This window comes from Nipponia nippon, unplaced genomic scaffold (assembly GCF_047370975.1).
Source record: "Nipponia nippon isolate SJK-2023a ecotype South Korea unplaced genomic scaffold, ASM4737097v1 scaffold_6, whole genome shotgun sequence".
NCBI lineage: Eukaryota > Metazoa > Chordata > Aves > Pelecaniformes > Threskiornithidae > Nipponia > Nipponia nippon.
In genome coordinates this window covers 31,452,251-31,471,061 of record NW_028262380.1, presented here as the reverse complement: position 1 = coordinate 31,471,061, position 18,811 = coordinate 31,452,251, and the positions used below count along the sequence as shown (strand labels likewise).

At 40.0% G+C, this 18,811-nt stretch overlaps 2 protein-coding genes across 5 annotated transcripts in view; one reads left to right on the top strand and one right to left on the bottom strand.

Annotated features, from left to right (window-relative positions):
- PAICS (phosphoribosylaminoimidazole carboxylase and phosphoribosylaminoimidazolesuccinocarboxamide synthase) overlaps positions 1-4,511 on the bottom strand; it is a 42,076-nt gene extending 37,565 nt beyond the window's left edge. For all 3 annotated transcript variants that reach the window (XM_087735744.1, XM_087735745.1, XM_087735746.1), the window contains exon 1: positions 4,089-4,511. In XM_087735744.1, coding sequence (XP_087591870.1) covers positions 4,089-4,476 — 388 coding nt within the window. In that variant the 5' untranslated portion in view covers positions 4,477-4,511. The remainder of the gene's footprint in view (positions 1-4,088) is intronic.
- PPAT (phosphoribosyl pyrophosphate amidotransferase) overlaps positions 1-18,811 on the top strand; it is a 49,843-nt gene that overhangs the window by 27,344 nt on the left and 3,688 nt on the right. The window contains exons 2-10 of one of the 2 annotated variants that reach the window (XM_087735758.1): positions 6,845-6,911; positions 10,441-10,647; positions 12,003-12,115; positions 12,235-12,380; positions 13,662-13,734; positions 15,410-15,561; positions 16,813-16,940; positions 17,246-17,467; positions 18,252-18,372. In XM_087735758.1, the coding sequence (XP_087591884.1) occupies positions 6,845-6,911; positions 10,441-10,647; positions 12,003-12,115; positions 12,235-12,380; positions 13,662-13,734; positions 15,410-15,561; positions 16,813-16,940; positions 17,246-17,467; positions 18,252-18,372 (1,229 nt within the window). Of the gene's footprint in view, positions 1-6,844; positions 6,912-7,270; positions 7,345-10,440; positions 10,648-12,002; positions 12,116-12,234; positions 12,381-13,661; positions 13,735-15,409; positions 15,562-16,812; positions 16,941-17,245; positions 17,468-18,251; positions 18,373-18,811 lie in introns of those variants that run through there. The other variant, XM_087735759.1, reaches the window with a different exon arrangement.

Below are 18,811 nucleotides of genomic sequence, written 5' to 3'. Positions count from 1 at the left end.
CAACATACCACGTTGACAGGAGGTTTGAAATGTTGGTTGACCGTACGGGGAGTGAGCTACTGTCACTCCAGGCAGGCCGGTCACACAGATCAAAGCTACCTGTCCAAAGGTACCGCAGTAGTTCGTCACGAGGAACAGTAACGAGGTGTGGTTAGGATGCAACCTGGTATCCCTGACGTAGGTGAAACTGAAATCTGTGTTTGGATTCATTTGAAAACATTATCCTAATCCTCCTGACTTGCAGCAAGGCTCAGAATGACTCAGATGCAGTGGCCTGATCTCCGAGTGCTCCCAGCTGTCCACCTTGCTTCTCTGGCAAGAGCTGCTACCCGCTGCGGCCGGGCTGACGGAGGGAAAGGTGTGCTCATGCCTCCACCTCCAGCGCCAGGACTGGTGTTCTATCTGCTTAAGAGCTGCAAAGCGAGCTATGGAAAGGGGAAATAAATTCTCTCTTGGAAGGCTGCTGAGTGTGTCATGGTTACTAGGATGAGCAAGTTTAATTACATTGTAATATTAAAAAGAAACAATTTATTATTTTAAGTAAATCAGAACAGTTAACACAAAAAGATGTTACAATATTTGATGGGGGGGAAAAAAAAGCATCTGCTGAGAAAAAAAGTTACTCAGTAAGAGTATTGCACACTTATTAAAAACCCAATGTATATAAAATACTTGTCAATGACATGTTTAATGTTAAAGTCCAGACACGGAAAAATATCTGTGAGTGGCATTTTCAAGTCGGCATTTCTGAAGGATCTTTTTGCATTTCTAGTAGCTGTCTGAGTTTTGTACATATGATGATATTGTCATTGCTGATGCATTTCTGCTTAGACTTGATAATTTCTCTGCATTTTCTGTGGTAAAGTGAAAGGCAAGGAAAGTGGCCAGGGCGTTAATATCTAAACAAGATTTAAAAGAGAGAAATATAGAAGAGCATAAATAACTTAACATGAATTACTAGGTGAGCTTTACTTTTGTAAATCATGTACTCGATTTATTAATACTTGATTTAACTTGAAACAATCAAAACTGGCTGACAAAACGGGAAGGTCATTCGTTTGAACTGTAATGAATGATACCATTTTTCGTAGTGCGCCATCGCCCTACATGGATTTTCTTGGTTGTTGATTACTGGGATAATACGCAAACTAGGTTTTAAAAGAAATGAACATATTGAGTTGTATCTTTTTTTAATGATTATTTAAGCTACAACTCTGTGTTTGCCTCTGAAAACATGTATTTTGGGAGGACAACATGAACATCTCTGGCTTGCATTGCTGTATGTGCTTATGCAAAAAGTGTTGTCTTTCCATGAACCAGCTGGGAACTGGTGTGTGTGTTGCTACCAAGTTTGTCCTGAGACAACCTCTCTCTTAGATTTGATTGTGATTTTCAGTATTAATTTATTTAATTACACTTTCGAAAGAAAACTGATTTTGCAAGATATGAAGAAAAAACTCAGGGAAACACTATAGAAATACCATTCAGTCCCATAAAAGTCCTCTCTTTTTTCCTTCCTTCCCCTTTCTCCCCCTCCCCAGCAATCTTCCAGTAGCCAAGATAATCAAGCAAATCAAACACAAAGACACACTTTGTAGTTTTACATTAAGGATGGATATGAATATTTGGACTGAGGCTAAGCAGAACGGTAAAAATACAGTAATTTCTTTGGGAGCATGCCCTGTCCCTTGTCATGCTTTTTAAACAAAACAAATCAGTATAGCTACTAGGTTCTTAAAATAAAGTAAGGCATGCACGGCAGACAGTATTATTTGGCACAGGTTTGAGTTTGTTGATAGCATTTTGTTCCTGCTACCCAAGTCACAAGCCTAGATATCCTTGGTTCCTCCAGCTCTGTCACAGTGAGGCTTCTCACCCATGTTCCCCTCCTCTCCTGTAACACCCTGTGGCTGAAAGGGAGAAGCCCGGGCGGGGGGCCCGCAGGGAGGCAGCGGTGCTTGGCTCTGCTCGCCAGTACGGAGGATGCTGCCCACAGGAGAGCAGTCCCCGTCCTCCCGCGGGCCGGGGGGCACCGGCCAGGTTCACTGCCAGGGCTGGGGCCGGGGTGGCCTTCGCCTGCCTTTCCTTCTGTGGGAGCGACACCGTCAGATCTGCCCCCACCAAAGAACTTGTGAGCATCAGCTGCAGAGCCGCAGATGCCATTTTAGCCTTACAAGTGCCCTTCAGAGTGCTGAGCTGGGCAGCTTCCCCGGACCAGAGACTGCAACTCCGACTGCAGTCGGGAAAGGGCTGGGCCTCTAGTACGGCCGTACTTGCTTGACTTGTATTCTTCAATGAAGAAAGTTGGTGTTCTCCCAGCTGTTCCCTCTGCCCCTTGCTATGGATGTATGCATTCTGCGTAGCTGCAGGACACGTTTCTATCTTAGTATGTTTTCTTTGCGGCTGAATTATGGTTGTTGTGGGAATCTTTGCATTTAAATTCTTGCCATTAGTGTTGCATTATTACAGTTAGTTGCATTTAATTTCCGTTTATCCATAAAACTTTTTTTGTTTTTTTCTTTAAGGGAGTAACAGGAATGCTTGTGCATCTAGAAGATACATTTAATTATATCACCTTTAAAACCAGACTGTCCTAATGCTTCAAAATGAGGTGTGTCTCACCCAGAGGTGATTTTTTTTTTTTATATTCTAGTTTGGGATTCACAACTGAAATTAACCTTTTCTGATTTAAACTTGCTAGAGGTCTAAGGCAGATGAGAATTAGGATTAACGGTGCAAACTACATCAAAACACAGAGGGTAATCTAAGGGCAGATCCTCAGATGAAGGACACTATCTTAATTTCGTGTAGTCCTAAGACATGTAACAGCTTGTATTAGCCTCAGTTCTGCAAGTTGAAAAATAAAAATGGATTGCAATACACAGTGCAGAGAGCACATGTTAAAATATTCTAAAATTGCCATTTTAATTTAAAGTGACTTTGACAGATTAGAGGCTTTCTGCTAGTGGTGACAAATTAAGGTCAAGCTTTTCGTTAAGGTAAACAATGACAAGAAAAATGGCAATTTCTTTTCCTCAGACCTGTAAAACAGCATTGTAGAGGGAAGTGTGGAAGGGTACAAGGGCAAGCTAGGTGTCTGGCTCCTTTCTGTGCGTTTGGCAATCTCCCCTGATACTAATGTTGAGTTTTTCGTTTTCTCAAAAAAAAAAAAAAAATTTACAATTAATGTAAAATGCCACATAATGTGGGAACAAACGGCTAAGATTTGTATTTCTCTTTTTAGCCATCTTATTTTAGTACTTATAGCTATTATTGGGGCTTATGCTTCAGTGACATTTAGGATGTGACAAGGAGATTTGAGTGATGTCAAATAGCAGATTGACCCCAATGAAATGTTAAGCACAGCTTAAATGCATATGCAGAGAGGGTTGAATAAAACAAGAGATGCAAATAATTTGGTAAAAACCCCTTCAGAATAAAAGCAGTTGTATTCATTTGGTTTGCCTCAAAGTAGTCTGATAAACATGATGATTTTTACTTTCCTCACTACATTACAATTTTTAATGAGAAGTTATTAAACATCCCTCTGTTTCTCAAATATTTAAGTTGAATTGCTTACAAAATAATTTAATTTACCTTTAGTCATCATCCCTAAATTTTCAGTTACAGAGAAATAAGAATAAAAGTCCTAAGTTTCACTTGTATCACAAATAACCATTTTTAAAAAATCATGACAGTTTCAACCTTTACTTTTATCTTCCTTTAAGTTTACATCCACAAAACCTGCTTCCAAAGTACTGCAAATGAACGTCAAAGGAAAAGAAAACAGCTTTTCTTAATTTAACGTTTCAACCCAGCGCAGGAGCCTTGACACCAGCGAGCACTCACCGAGGCTGCAATACAAGCAGTTAGCATAATTTTGCTAGAATTATGCTGTATTTACAGACTTCGACACTGGTGGGTGCTAACATTTTATTCCCCTGCGCGAGGAGTGCATCAAGTCAGTTCTAACAGCGCTGCTGGGGCCGCGCAGCCTCCGCTTTGGCTCCAGCAAACTCAGGCTTCGGTTTGGTTCCCTTTGGTGTTTAAGCAAAGAGAGAAAAATAGAAGCAAAAACAGTTTTTTACCTTGCGTGCTCTCTGTTGTGGGGCTTGTGTTGAGCTGCGCCTCAGTCGCAGAACACCTGCCGTTTTCTTCTGCTGCTAATTGTGTGACAGGTTCATATCGCAATATGGCATCCAGATCATGGAAAAACTTCATGGTTTTAGTGACATCCCCAGAGTTGTGGGCATATTTAACGGTTCTGTATTCATACTTCAGATTTTTATACTTTGCACGGCACTGTTTCCAGTCCCTGCAAACTCCTAACTCCTGCAACCTTTTAGCAATGTAGATAAATATTCCTTTATTCCTCAGGGTGCCGTGGAGTTGCTTTCTGATATTTTTTTCTGACCAGACGCTTAACAAGGCTTTAACCTCCTCCTCAGTCCAATGCTTCCCTGCTCCACTCTCCATGTTGAAAGTGACCTGGAAATGATTCACTATTTCTAGCCAAGATTTTGTTTCCTAGGAAACCAGACGGCTGGTTGTCAGTAAGCTCCGCCGAGATGAAAGGATCTAGTTTTACTGGCTCAAGCTGCCTGAGGGGAGTAACTTGAGAAACTGCCAAATAAGCAGGCTCGGTATTCCAGGCAGGCGAATAAAGCAGCTGGGGCGGGAGCGGTGCCGGGGGGGGGGGGGGGGTGTTGAACCCCTGGGAGAGGGGGCCTCGGTACGAGCCCCGCGGGGTGACGAGAGAGGAAAAAGGAAAAGGAGAGTCGCGCTATCTTGTTCCTTTAAAAAATAAAAGGCACGCACACACACACACCCCCCCCCCACACACACACACCCACCCCCGCAGGGCGCAGAGCCCGCTGCTGTGGCCGCCCTCGGCTGGGGCGCAGGCGGCGGGGGCGCGGCGGCTGCTGCCCGCCCTGGGGCCGAGCCTTCCCGCCGGCGGCGAGCGGGCAGGGCGGGTGCCAGAGCATCGCCCCGCTCCACGTGTGCTTGTCGTGTTTCTTCTTGAATCGATGGCCGTATATACACATTTTTAACTCCGGTATTCATCGGTTATTAGCGGTGTTTTAACAAAAAGCTTGCATACTTAAAAATCTCACCAAATTGGTAAAATTGTGTAAGCTTTCTGGTAACAAAATCGAGCTTCCTTTTCTTTCGTTAGCACCACCTAAAAGATGTAATCCAACGACTGGAAAGGCCTTTCCTTCAGGATGTTTGCTTCGCTCTTTCTGGCTATTGACTTTGTGGATGTTTAAAGGGACAGTGTCAGTATTTAAATGGAAACTGCCTGTAATATTAGCATTTGGATTTAAAGTTCCCGAACCCGCAGTATATCAGCCCTCAGGTTTTACTACCAGTCTTTGTGTTTGTAGATGGGACATCTTCCTGAGTTAAAATAAATGCGTTTAAGAATACCCTTATCTCTGATCTCTTGAGCATCATCTGCGTCAATAACAGGGTAAATTCGTTCAGATACGCGTGAGGTTTGTTTGGTTTGGTTTTCTGTAAGCAAATGTTCTTTAAAATTTTGCTTTACACACAACTGGGGCTAGTGACCAATAAAGGGATTTTAGGAATTGGAGAAAATTTGTAATGAGCATGGTCAGTTGTAGATTAGCACCCATTCTGTAGCTTTTTGTGCCCAATTTTATTGTTGCTTATATGAAATAATTCCAGTGACTTCAGTTGAGTTAAACCAGTCTAACGTGCAAATAGCGTCTTCTTCTAATATTCTAAAAATATTCTAAGTGTTTCCTTTTTTAAGAAAAACATCTTTGCTTTTCAGTCATTATGATACATGAGAGTGGATGGGAGCTTACCAGTCCACCAATGTCCCTATGAGTGTTACAGGCACGGTGGGTATATGGCAGCAGTTTTGTTGGAGGCAACACTCTGCCTTATTCCAGGAAGCCTTTTAAAGGAGGATCGAGCAGCCTGTACTGGTACTCGCAAAAAATCCGGTCTGCAAAACATACCTTTTCAATGGATAAGGACTGAATTATAAACCCTGGGCAGCTGTGCAGTATTCTGTGGGCCTCTGGCAGGGCAGCATCAGGGAACCTGCCCGTGTGCTGGGCATGCCCCCCTGGGGGAGCGAGCGTGGAGGCACGGCTGGGGAGAGCAGGGAGCAGGCCAGGGAAAACTCTGTCATTTCAGCTGATACAGCTCTTCTGCTCAACAAAGCACAACTGCCAGCCTGAGGTTGATCTGCTGTAAGAGAAGTATTTCCATTTGCAGTGACGCTGTACATCAGACTTGTTTTGCCTGAGTTCAGAAGCTGTGATGCCCGATATTAGTTTTATATGCTCAAACACTTATATCGGAGGGTCCATGTACGTTTTAGAGGTGTAAATGCTGGCTTGACTGCTTCAGTGGAAGAATGCAAAAGCTTCTGCATAGGTGATCAGTGAAAGAGACAATGCACCCCTCCCCAAACCGAAGCAGAAATAATAGTAGTGCTATGCAGCCTACTACTAGAGCCTAGACCATCACTGCAAAGTGGCTTTTCAGATTAAGCATCTGCCGTTATTTTATGCCCACACTGAAATAGGACTGCAGTAAGAGTCTGAGCCAGTGCTCATTAGTGGAAAGATTCCCACTGAATTCAGCGGGCTTAGGCACAAACCTTATGTGACTGTTTTGAAATAAAGCATAACATGGGCGAGAAACCAGTTTTGATTACAAGCCTGTAAAATAAAACAACAAATAATCTTGCATTAAAATTTCATGTTGTAAAGAACAGAAGAAAAACCACCAATCCATTGTATGTTAAAGCATTTCATTCTAAGCACTTCAGTGCTTTGTGTTAATTATATTTTGTCCATAGGGGCCAGGAGAGTGCTGGAATTGTGACAAGTGATGGAGAGTCATCCCAGGCATTCAAAGTGCACAAGGTAAAATGTAAATGAATGTTTTGTAGATGCCTAACTGAGATGCATGAAAGTTTGTTTCAGCTGGGAAACGGAATAATTAGAGGGAAAGTAACATGTTTTGATGGACTGTTTTGGTTTTGTCAGTGATAGTATCTAATTCTGTTATTTGTGCGATTTCTGTCTTAAGTGCATGTTTAAAACAAATATGCCAACATTATCCTGCTGGGTGTATCCATGCACACAGTGGCAGACACACAGAAGTATCCAGATCTGGCTATCGATAGCACAGAAACTACTTACCGAAGTCACCCCACACCTGAGGTGTTAACTCTGGAGCACCGATGCAACTTGAGATCAAGAGAAAAGACAGATACAGGCTATGCACAAGCAAATGGATGACTAATTCTTGCCTTAGTGGCGCTCACTGAGGAAGCGGCAGCTACTTTACCCATAGGTAAAAATAAACAGAATAAAAGATTGAATGGAGGCCTGAGAAGGTCACGCAGTCTTTCTCGAGCTGAGAGAATCCCAGGGGATGTTAAAAGACATAAAATGGCCATAGCCTCAAAAAGTATTATGCCAGGAGAGTACCTGCATGCTCTGGGGATATTTCTGCTCATTCTGTATTGAATAGTGATCAGGAAAAAAATAATCATCAGCCCGTTCCATCCTGGTAGAGCAGAGAAATAAAGTACAGCAGGAAGGAAGGAAAGAAGGAAGAGCAGGAAATAAAAGTACATCAGCAAAATAACCATGGGGCAATTCTTGATGTGTGTTCTCTGACCGCAGTCAGAAAGCAGTTTGTCTCCATGTTCAGATGTCTTTGAGGAAGATTGATTAAGCTGTTCACATGAGTCCGAGAGTAAGAACTGCTTTGCTGCAGCAGCATGTGTATCTATGCATGACTACTCAATGCCTCATGCAAAATCTCGTCTCATCAAGCATCATGTTTGTTGCCTCTTCAGGCATTTCCCCCCTTCTATCTGTTACTTACAGCCTGATTCACACACACACATGCACACACACTTTTATAAGTGCGGCTTTTCTCAACTTCAGCACCGTGTTATCTGTTCTTCATTCCTGCTCCTGCTTGGGTTTCAGCTTTCCTTAAGGTTTACAGGAACTCCAGCTTCCTTTAAAGTGGGCTGCGGTATATAGCCCGTAGTAAAAAGAGCTGCTCAGAATGAACTCACAGCAGGTGATACCATAATTTGTAGTGTTTCCATGTTACTGAGCTGCAATACTTAGCTGTCATGCTAAGAATTTGACTATCTCATCATATCAGCTTTGATATTTTAAGAGCTGCAGAGCATGTGATGGTTTCCTTTATCCTTGAAATATGTTTCTCAGCTACAGCACTTTTAAAATCTGTAATAACCACAGTGTAATAAAGAGCCTGTAGAGTACAATTTATATGACTTGTTTAATCCTGGAAGTGGTGCTAATGTAACAAACATTTGGGTCTGTTACACTGGTGAAAATATATTTAGGACTCTGACTTGTAAACTAGTCCATAAAAATGTCAGCAGCTAAGATGCTACCATATCCATTTGTCCTCCAAATTCCAGCTGAGTCTTCTTCATAGCAGAGACAACAGGATGGAAAAGGTGCCTGCTTCTCACTGCATTGATTTACTACCCAATGCTTCCATGCAAACTCACCTTTGTCAAGGGTTTAAGGCAATGCATATATTAACAGTACACACTGGAACACCTAAGGCATGGGTATGTGTTCGCTTCTGATTGTTACCAGCCTTTGACCACGGCTTAATAGCCCTTCACAAAGGCTATTAATCCTTTGTTTTAAACTCTCCCAGAAAGACTTGTCCAGATTTGTCTGTCAAAGCCCTTCAGCTAGATTTGTATAACAAAACATTGTAGCTCTGTTGGCTCAGGATGTGGAAAAACTTAGATCTCTTGTATGGACATAGCAATGTCAATAGGAGAAAGACTTTGTCTGATTGTTTCACACTTGGATATGCAGAAAAATATATTAAAGTAGCTATTCTTCAGGCCATTATCATGTTCTGGCATGTACCAGGCCTTGTATAATACAGACCTAGGATTGTCTTCACTGGGAACTTTTTATACTGGTGTAATTCACATTTGCCATCCCACTCCAGCGTAATCTAAATCAGAGGAATATTTCAAACTGCAATTAAAAGATTATGTGCTTGTGTAACCAAATCTGGTTTAAAGCAACATTGCTTGCTTAAGCTATTGCAATGCTTAACATGGCCACATCCATTAATACTGGACCTGTGAACTGCCAGATCTCCTGTTAGGATAAAGTTGGCCTAAGTAAAATAAGACTGCATGGTTGCATTTCTGTACATATATGAGCACATGACAGAGACTCTAGACCACCTTTTCTGTCATCTGTGAGACAACAGATGATAATTGATCTGGCAAAGTTTGCTGAACAATTAAAGCAAACTTATACCAGTTTGACAGCTTAAGGCAGTAACTTTTTAACGTGATAGTAAGTATCCTAAAACCACATGTGCAACCACAGCCTCTTGGTATTCTGACTCTATAGCAGTCCCAGCAGAAAATGCCCTAAAGCTGAGCTTTCTTTAAGCTCTTTTGGTTGAGTTCTGGAAACAGTCCAACCAATTTCCATCCTTCCTGTCCCATCCCACTCTCTTGTTGTTGTACCTACAGCACAGGTTATGGACTATTCACAGTTTCAGACCTCTCCTGTGTATCTTTGAAGGTTCTAGAGGAGTGTTATCATGTGTGCTATCGTTTAGATCACAATTACCACGTGTGATAGGGAAACCGAACATAGAAGGATGTAAACATTTTCCACAGGCAGCAGCAGAAGCAGGAGTTTGCAGGAGGGCCTGGAATCCAGTCTTAATTTCTACTCTCTGTGCACTTTTTTCAGACTATTCTTGCTGCTAAATTGTCTGCACATAGTGCTTGTTGCCAAAAGAAGCTCCTGACAGCTGACTAAAAAGTTTGGATGCATTTCTGCTTTAGATAGAAGGCAACCTGGCTATATGTTATATATATACTTATATATAAGTTTGTTTTAAGTAAAAAATAAAACCTCTTGAAAAAAGCTTTGCTTCTGACATGGGCAAGAATGACAGTGGAATCTAATAAACATTATCATGGACCCAGTATAAAAGTAAATCCAATATACTGCTAACTCGTAAAAGGTATCTCTACATAGAATTTCCTTCTCGCAACTTCTTTCTTCTTTGCCTGTCTTCTGGCAGTCTTTTTTTTCTGGTGTTTTTAAACAACACAACAGTTTGGTAGTGTTTTTCAGAAGATGTATTTTTAGTCAGGGAATAGATTGTTCCATGAAAATCCTCAGCACAAAAATGCATATCACTTTATTTAAGAACAGGAATAATGGGATCTGATATATCACTGACACACCTACTCAGCGTCTTTCTTTCCCATGTCTTTCAGGTTATTTGCCATTCTCTTAAAGTTGCTTGCATTAACGCTGTACCAAAAACAAACACAAGGAGAAATGTGGAAGTTGCCAAGAAAACAAAACCAAACAAAACTTTTTTTTCCTTTTTCTCCCAAAGGGAATGGGTCTTATAAATCACGTCTTCAATGCAGACAGCCTGAAGAAGCTGTACGTTTCAAACCTCGGTATTGGGCACACGAGGTACTCCACCTCGGGAATTTCTGAGCTGCAGAACTGCCAGCCTTTTGTCGTAGAGACTCTTCATGGGAAGATTGCTGTGGCACACAATGGGGAGCTAACAAACGCTGTACGACTCAGGAGGAAGGTTAGTATCTCCTTTGGGAGGCTCTGGCATCGTTTCTTTCTGAGTATGAGGCAGCAATGAGCAATAAGCTTGCTATGACTTTTCCTTAATACCAAACTGCTTGGCGTAGTGAAAGAGTCCCATAATCAAAATAAATCATTTTGGGGGAAGAAAAATGCTAGGGAGGGGAGACATTTGTAACTGTCACAGAGGATAATTCACCAGTCCTCTAGACTGGTAGTCACATCCCTATTGATCAAGTGAGAAAACTAACTCAGCCATAACAAAAGGTAGCTTGGCTTGAATATCTGCTCCTTTGTGGTGGCTAATAGAAGGAGCAAATCATATGCTTATGCATTGTAATATGAAATGTCTGGTTTGGAATATTGTCTTTATTTGTTTTTCTTGCTTGCAAAATTAATCATGAACACTGTCGGGACATAAACCAACAAATGCCAAATTTTATAGTGTGTTTGGCTAGAAGGGTATGTGTTAAAGAAAGAACCAAATTAAAATTTAGCAGATGTTTCATTGTGAAATCTCTTTATGATATGTTCCATCCCAAAGTGAAAGGACATACTCTTGCATTGAAGCGAGGCAAATGTATGGCATGCCCAAAGGAACCTCGCCCGTCTTTAATCAGGGCCACAAGTGTATGAATGGATGGAAGAAAAAAACAGTGGTGAGGAACTGGAGATGGAGAGTGGAGAATCAGAGTTACATGAGATGTAAAATGATTTCTAAAGATAAAAATTAGGAATTGTAATGCATACAGTGTTGAATGGGTTGTAATAGTTGGCTAGATACATTGCAGATTCTCTTCTCCCTTAGAAGCATAAATACGCCAAGACCAAACAATTTGACTGACCAGGTCTAGCAAACTTTAAGTTGTGGGATTTCAGTTTTTTAATCCCACTCTGCTTCCCTTCACACCTCTTTTTTTGTTCTTGTTGTTTTGTGCCCAAATCACCATTCTGCCTTGATATCTCTTTCTGTATCTGCTATAGGTAATTTCATATTTTCCCTTTTATATTTTACCTCTCTTCCCAGAGCAAGCAGAAGCACAAAGCTGATTAAATGGCCCAAACATGAATTTATGCCCTGAATATTGGTGGTATTAATTTTGGTTGCATGTGGAGCAAAGGAATGAGATGCAAAGGGAGAAATGTAGTCCCAGGCATAGATGATTGTACCAGCTCTTTTTACGTATTTGGTTTGTTGGAAGAAATTTGATGTTGTTGTGATCTGATCACCGGAAGCGCTGATGTTTTAAAACATTTGCTCATTGCACAAAGGTGGTGTTAGATTAAAATCTGAGCAGTGTTATGTGGATTTTTTTTTAATGTTAGTAACACTTTTGTTTTGTGTCTTAAAAGCTTATGCGGCACGGTGTAGGACTGTCGACCAGTTCTGACAGTGAACTGATCACCCAGCTGCTGGCTTTCACACCTCCTCTAGAAAATGACGATACAGCTGACTGGGTAGCAAGGTGAGGAGGATGGGTTTCGGAATCAAGAACAGCAACCTAATCTCAGCATAATATGCAGCTGTAAATGCACACAGCTGTTTGTGTGACACACGATTATGTTCACCTATGTCTCATTTCAGAATAAAAAATTTAATGAATGAAACTCCAACTTCATATTCATTGCTAATTATGCATAAAGACATAATCTATGCAGTACGTGATCCATATGGGAATCGCCCACTCTGCATTGGTCGCCTTATTCCAGTAGGGGACATGAATGGAAAAGGTAAACCATACATATATATTCATATACATATACATATATATATATATATATATATATAGTTTGTGCCTGAGATCACTGATATAAGTAATTAAAGCTACATTTACTGAGGTGTAAGTAGGAATATGTGATGCAAAAGTCAGTTTTGAAAATTCAAAACAAAAAAAATGTTGGTAAGGAAAAAATAATTTGTAGGAAGTCTGCAAACATCTCTTTTATTCCCAGGAAAAGGAAATCCTAGTCACCTGATGACAGTGTCAGAATTAGGCAGCCCAACTGTGATAGAATATTTGTGAAAATTTAGTTAATGTCTCATCAGCTAAACAGGAAAGCAGGGATGAAGAGAATCACAGAATGGCTGAGGTTGGAAGGGACCTCTGGAGGTCATCTGGTCCAAATCCCCTGCTCAAGCAGGGCCGCCTAGAGCCAGTTGCTCAGGACTATGGCCAGTCCAGAAACAAGTCTGGTTTCTTCCTTTCTCCTGTAGTAAGGTAGCTGAAAAGTGCTGGATTACTCACAGTGTATTTGTAAATTCCAAGCACTCCCAGTCACATGTAGTATGGTAATGGAACACTATACAATCAATTTATGGGAAAAATTCTTTGTGTTCCTGTTTAGCCTGCAAATCAACATTTTCCATGAAGTGAGATTAAATTCTGTTCATTTGTATAAAAATAAAATAATTCAAGGCAAAGTAGTAAATGCTTCCATATCTTCACAAAACATGGTAATTTTAACCACAAAAAAAATTTATCAAGATTTTTTTAAAGCATACAGACATTCCTACCCTATGTTACACAATTCAATCTTTCCTCTGCCTGTCTCTGAAAACTCTCTTTATTGGAGTTCAATCCAGCATCCATTGTAATCAAAAGGATCTACCTATCAACACATTTAGCACAGGAAAAGTAAAGAGTTTCTTGTGTGAATGAAGTAATTATGTATATCTAAAGTCACTGAACTAGAATTGGAAAAGTTTGAAATAGTGCAGAGCTATTACCTGATCGTTACCTGAATTGTCTCTCTTCATGAACTCTGAATATGATGCTGTTACTTCCGCTTCTGCCTAGAACAGGTTTATGATGTTTACGTTGTTGGGGTTTTTTTTAAATAATATTACAGAAATGTTGGAATGCTATACCTTTTAGTTAGAAATTACAACAGTCTTTAATTGTGCACTTGGCAACCTAAACCATAGCAAGCCAGATACTGCAGCAGAAATGCAATTGTGGGGGGGTAATGGTAACAAGAATTGTGGACTCTAACTGAAGTCTTTCATTTCAGGAAAAGATAACAGTGAAACAGAAGGATGGGTAGTCTCTTCTGAATCCTGTAGCTTTTTGTCTATCGGTGCAGAGTAAGTGCCCTGATTCTCACTTTATCTGAAAGCTCTCTTCAGGCAGTGATTAAAAATTAAACCTCAAATTGCCAAATATCGTCATCTGTATCAACATGAAAGACATCAAGGATTAGTTTGTTGTCATTTGCAGCAGAATTGTTGTATTACAAAACAATTCTTCAACTGCAGAAAGGTTACACTGGTAGCTCACAGGCTGGACTAACCTGAGCTGTAGCATATGCTGTCTGATGAGCTAGTCTCCTTGTTTGAAAAAAATGATGGGCACCTGAAACTATTTCCATGCGTGCAAACACCCATCAGAGCCAAAACGTGAGATGACATTCACATTACCTCTCTAGCTAAGATACTCTGAAAAGAAAGGTGTGGTACTTTCTCTGGACAAAAAGAGAAGGGTAAGAGGCTCTTTGGGAGACTGCAAATTGATCTTTAGAAGTTTGGAGTGGAAGGCAATTGTGAACTAGAACATAATTAAAGTAAGAAAGATTATGAGGAAGAATATTTAATTTCCTAATCAGGTATTATAACAACGTGCATTTGGGGACTAGACTAATAAGTTGGATCCTCTTCAAACAAAAAACTGTGAAAAATTGCATTAAGAACACAACTACTGAATAAAAAGAACTGTAAAGCAAAATCAGGAAGCAACGTGACTGCACTTTAGAGGTCTTGTATTCCATTCTGCAGTGTTTTACTGTAGGTGTGGTGTTCTGTGTTCTCCTGCTGTAACTTGTACCCTGTCTCTATAGGAACTATTAGCTGTTGGTAACAGGGGCTTTCTTGAGACAATTTATTCTATATATGGATAAGAACAACTGTTTTCTGAAACTTCTTCAAAATCTTCTAAGAGAAGCTTACCGTGTAGGACCATCAGCTGAAGCCTGTGGGTTTTTAAAAAAGCAATTTTACCTAAACTTCTGCTGTAGGCGGTGCTGCTGCCTGCTAATGCTAGTATCTGACCAGCGAATAATCACAGATTTGCTTACCTCTGATTTATATCTCCAGAATATTTCAATATTGTGGGATAGATTTAGATTGAAATTGTTAGAATAGCCACCAGAGGACTCACTGAAGGATCTAGAAAAATGTTTAATAGGGTTAAACATTGTAACATAATAAACCTAATACTATTCCATATTTTTTCAGATATGAGAATTGGAATGTACATTTCCAGTCAGCTTTATGTCATTTGGGGGTAGCTGCCTGTCATTACTAGACAGATATTTCTCTAGATATTGGCTTGTGGGGCAGGATTTTTCTGGCTACCATCTTTATTCTTGATTACGTTTTTTATATTGCATTATAATGTTTATTAGCTTTTGTAGAAAAGTCCTCTAGTATTGATCCAGGACTAAATTATTAAAATACATTTAATCCCAATTAAGCCTGTACTAGACTGAGTACTGTACGTATCACATATAGGAAGAATACCATAATTCTCTGGTACTAAGTATTAATTTACTGCTTTTGGGTATTAATTCAGACTGTTTTAGTAAAGGTCAGTTGTCTTAGCATGTTGGTCTTAAAACACTCCAGGTCAAATCCTAAGATAGAAGCAAATTGTTGTGTTAGGATATTCAAAAGGACTTTTTCCTGTCATTTGAATCTTGTTTGTATTTCAAAACTATCATCCAGGTTCAGGACATTTCTAAATCCTATGTATTTCTCTTTCAAGGTACTACCGTGAGGTCCTTCCTGGAGAGATTGTGAAAATATCCAGATACGATGTCCAGACACTGGATGTTGTGCCAAGACCTGAAGGAGATCCGTCAGCATTCTGCATCTTTGAATATGTTTATTTTGCAAGACCAGACAGTATTTTTGAAGGTAAGAAGATGTAACGTACAAAGCTCCTCCCTAAATAGCGGGAGATGTTACCCTGGAGAACAATGACTCTGGAAAGGATCTGGGATCATAGTAGGGTACCACTGAATGTGAGCTTGCAGAGCAGGGCTGGGACAGAACGGGTTGGCACGGTTCTTGAGGACATGAAACTCATCAGGAGGAGCATGTAACATCACCTTCCTGTTCCTGGCTGTGCATATGGCCTCAGGCTGCCTGCGCAGCCCTATGGAAGGGATGAAAAGAGCCACAAACGTGATTAAGGTAGAGGAAATAGCCCTTAAAGGTGAGAGACTTAAGAAAAGAACTTCATTGATTCTTGGAAAACTTTTTAAAAATTAGACTTATGAAAGAGGATCTGCAAAACAACTTATCTTGGCATTTTTTTCACAAGAAAGAGTTATTTCAGGAAGATGCTTTTAATACAACTTGTAAATTATGCATTATCTAAGTACTTGGGGTTTTCAGTCTAATGCTTTTATTATTGTTTCAGTAGAAGCTCTCAAAAATTGTCTCAGGGACAAGATATTAGCCAGCACTCTCATACCTAACAAACAAGCTTTTCTTTGCTTGCTACGGCCATGCCATCTGTTGAGCCTATACAGTTCCCCACCTTTATAAAGCCAGTTTCACCCCACATCCCTTTTTTTCATGATCCTCTTTCTTACCCTTCAATATCCTCACTTCTTACATTCCTTAGTACTGCTGCTGTACCGTTTGCTGTGCCTCATCTCATCACAATACCTCCAGTTCCCTCCCATGTTGCAAATTTTTTAGGACCTTAAAAGCTTTTGAGGCCTCTTATCCCCTTACTAAATTCGGGGTGAATTTTGACAACTGATTCAAAGTTAATAAGCAGGCAGAGGCAGACAGCAGGATTGCACAAACTTTGTCTGCTGGAGAAACCAACCTAAAAATAGAATATGCACATTGTGGACAGGCAGGCATAATTTCTACTTGTTTCCTCATGTAAATAGATTTTGTAACATCCACAGGACCTTTAGTTACCCGATTAGGGCAAACTGGATTTTAATTCTCTGTGCAGTGATATGAATGTCAATGTAAGAATATGACTTTATGGAAGGAAATAAAAAATTACTTTATGTGAGTGCTTATTAGTTCTGGAGCTTTTCTCACTGACTTCTATGCCTACAACTTGCCACAGAAATTTGTACAGCAAACTGAGAGGAAATCTGAATTATGCATACCAGGAAAAACACTTCTTGCCGTTCTTAGGTCAGATGGTGTATTCAGTCAGGAGAAGATGCGGGCAGCAGCTTGCTATTGAAGCACCCGTGGAAGCAGACCTGGTCAGCACTGTTCCAGAGTCTGCAACCCCAGCAGCTCTTGGTTATGCTCAAAAGGTATATGTTAACTTGCCGTTTTTTTTCGCAAGCGTATTTACACATACCTCATTTTGTACTGGGGTATTACGGTACGGGCCATTGGAGTTTTGTATCAATAAAGGTTTATATCTTGCGTACGCCGGGTACTCCTGTTGAGTCATCTGCACTTGTTTTTTCTGTCATTATTCCACTATATTAAGGTATTTCAAAGTTCTTTGGTTACTGTGAAGTCATACTAAGTCCTAAGGTTGCTTTAAAAAACAGTAAGTGAGAATAACCAGTTTTATAGATATTAATTCTGTTTAATTGTCTCCCTTTTACAGTGCGGACTACCATATGTTGAAGTACTCTGTAAAAACCGATATGTAGGAAGAACATTTATCCAGCCAAATATGAGGTTACGGCAACTTGGTGTTGCAAAGAAGTTTGGCGTTCTGTCTGATAATTTTAAAGGCAAGCGAGTTGTGATCATTGATGATTCAATTGTGAGGGGCAATACCATTTCACCCATAATAAAACTACTGAGAGAATCAGGAGCCAAAGAGGTAAGTTCATTTTCAGTCAATACAATACAGATGTAAACAGAAGATGGATGGGAGGGTAAAGCACAGGGGTTTGTCTTCATTTGTACTGTACATTGTTTCCTTATTTAAAAGAGCGAATGTGCAAAAAAACAATGCCTAGTGCATGTTTATTGTGAAGATAGGTCGAGAAGTTTCTTTTGTATGACTGTGATTTTTGGGACATTAGGAGGGGAGGAACAGGTCTCCATTTATAAAGCACTATCTGACAAATAAAGAGAGAATGGAAAACAGATTAATTAAGATCAGAAAATCAAGTATCGGTGTGGTATTCCTGACATACGTGTGACTTGTGGTACTGCCTTAAGTACAATCACGTACTGCAGTAAACAGGCACGTGCCTTAAGTCACCAGAGCACAAAATTCTTAATTGATTAAGACTTTTTAATTGAAACAGAATATGCAAGTGTGTCACTTGAGAAAAAATGTTCTGTATAATACTTGACTTTGTAAACTGAAACATGTGCATCAAGGATTGACCACAATAGAAGAAAAGCAAAATCAGGATGGAACCTTTTAATAACATTAGGAAACACTGTAAAAATAAATTCTAAAACTGTCTTTCTCTTTCCTGCTGTGTTGGCATCTAAAAAAACCTTTATCTTACTTTTAACCCTTCCGTGCCTTCTGTGTAGTGCTGTATTCTGCTCTTCATGATTATTTTGCAGAACTGAGACTTTGCTATTGTGTTACGATCTGCTGACCTTTACTTCATGGCGGTCTGTTTTGAAACTGTATTTTTATTCAGGTGCATATCCGTGTGGCTTCACCTCCCATAAGATTTCCTTGTTACATGGGAATAAACATTCCAACTAAAGAAGAACTCATTGCCAACAGACCTGAATTTCATGATCTTGCAAACTATATAGGTAAATGCTACTTTTTCTTTTTATCTTTTTTTTCAAGTGAGATTTTACTTGTAGGTGTTTTATTGTCTACATCAAAATAAAGGGCAACACATCAAGGCAACAGTGGTAAAACTGACTAAAAAATCATGATATACACTAAATTTCTGCATTGTGAGTACCCTACGGATCACACCAGTTTAGTTACACTCTTTTTTTAAACACAGTTAGAGAATTATATTTCTCCAAACAACGGAAGGCATTAGAATACTTGCATAATCATGTTACAAATAAGGTGTGACAACACAGCTTTCCAGTACTTAGAGCTCCTTCTGCGAAAGTCTTTACAACAAGGAGCTACTGTGGCCAAAACACCAGGGAGAAAATATGTGGTGAAAATCTGTCCTGTAATGAAAAACTAACGTAGTTTCACTTTCATGAGATATTCATAAAAATATGTTCG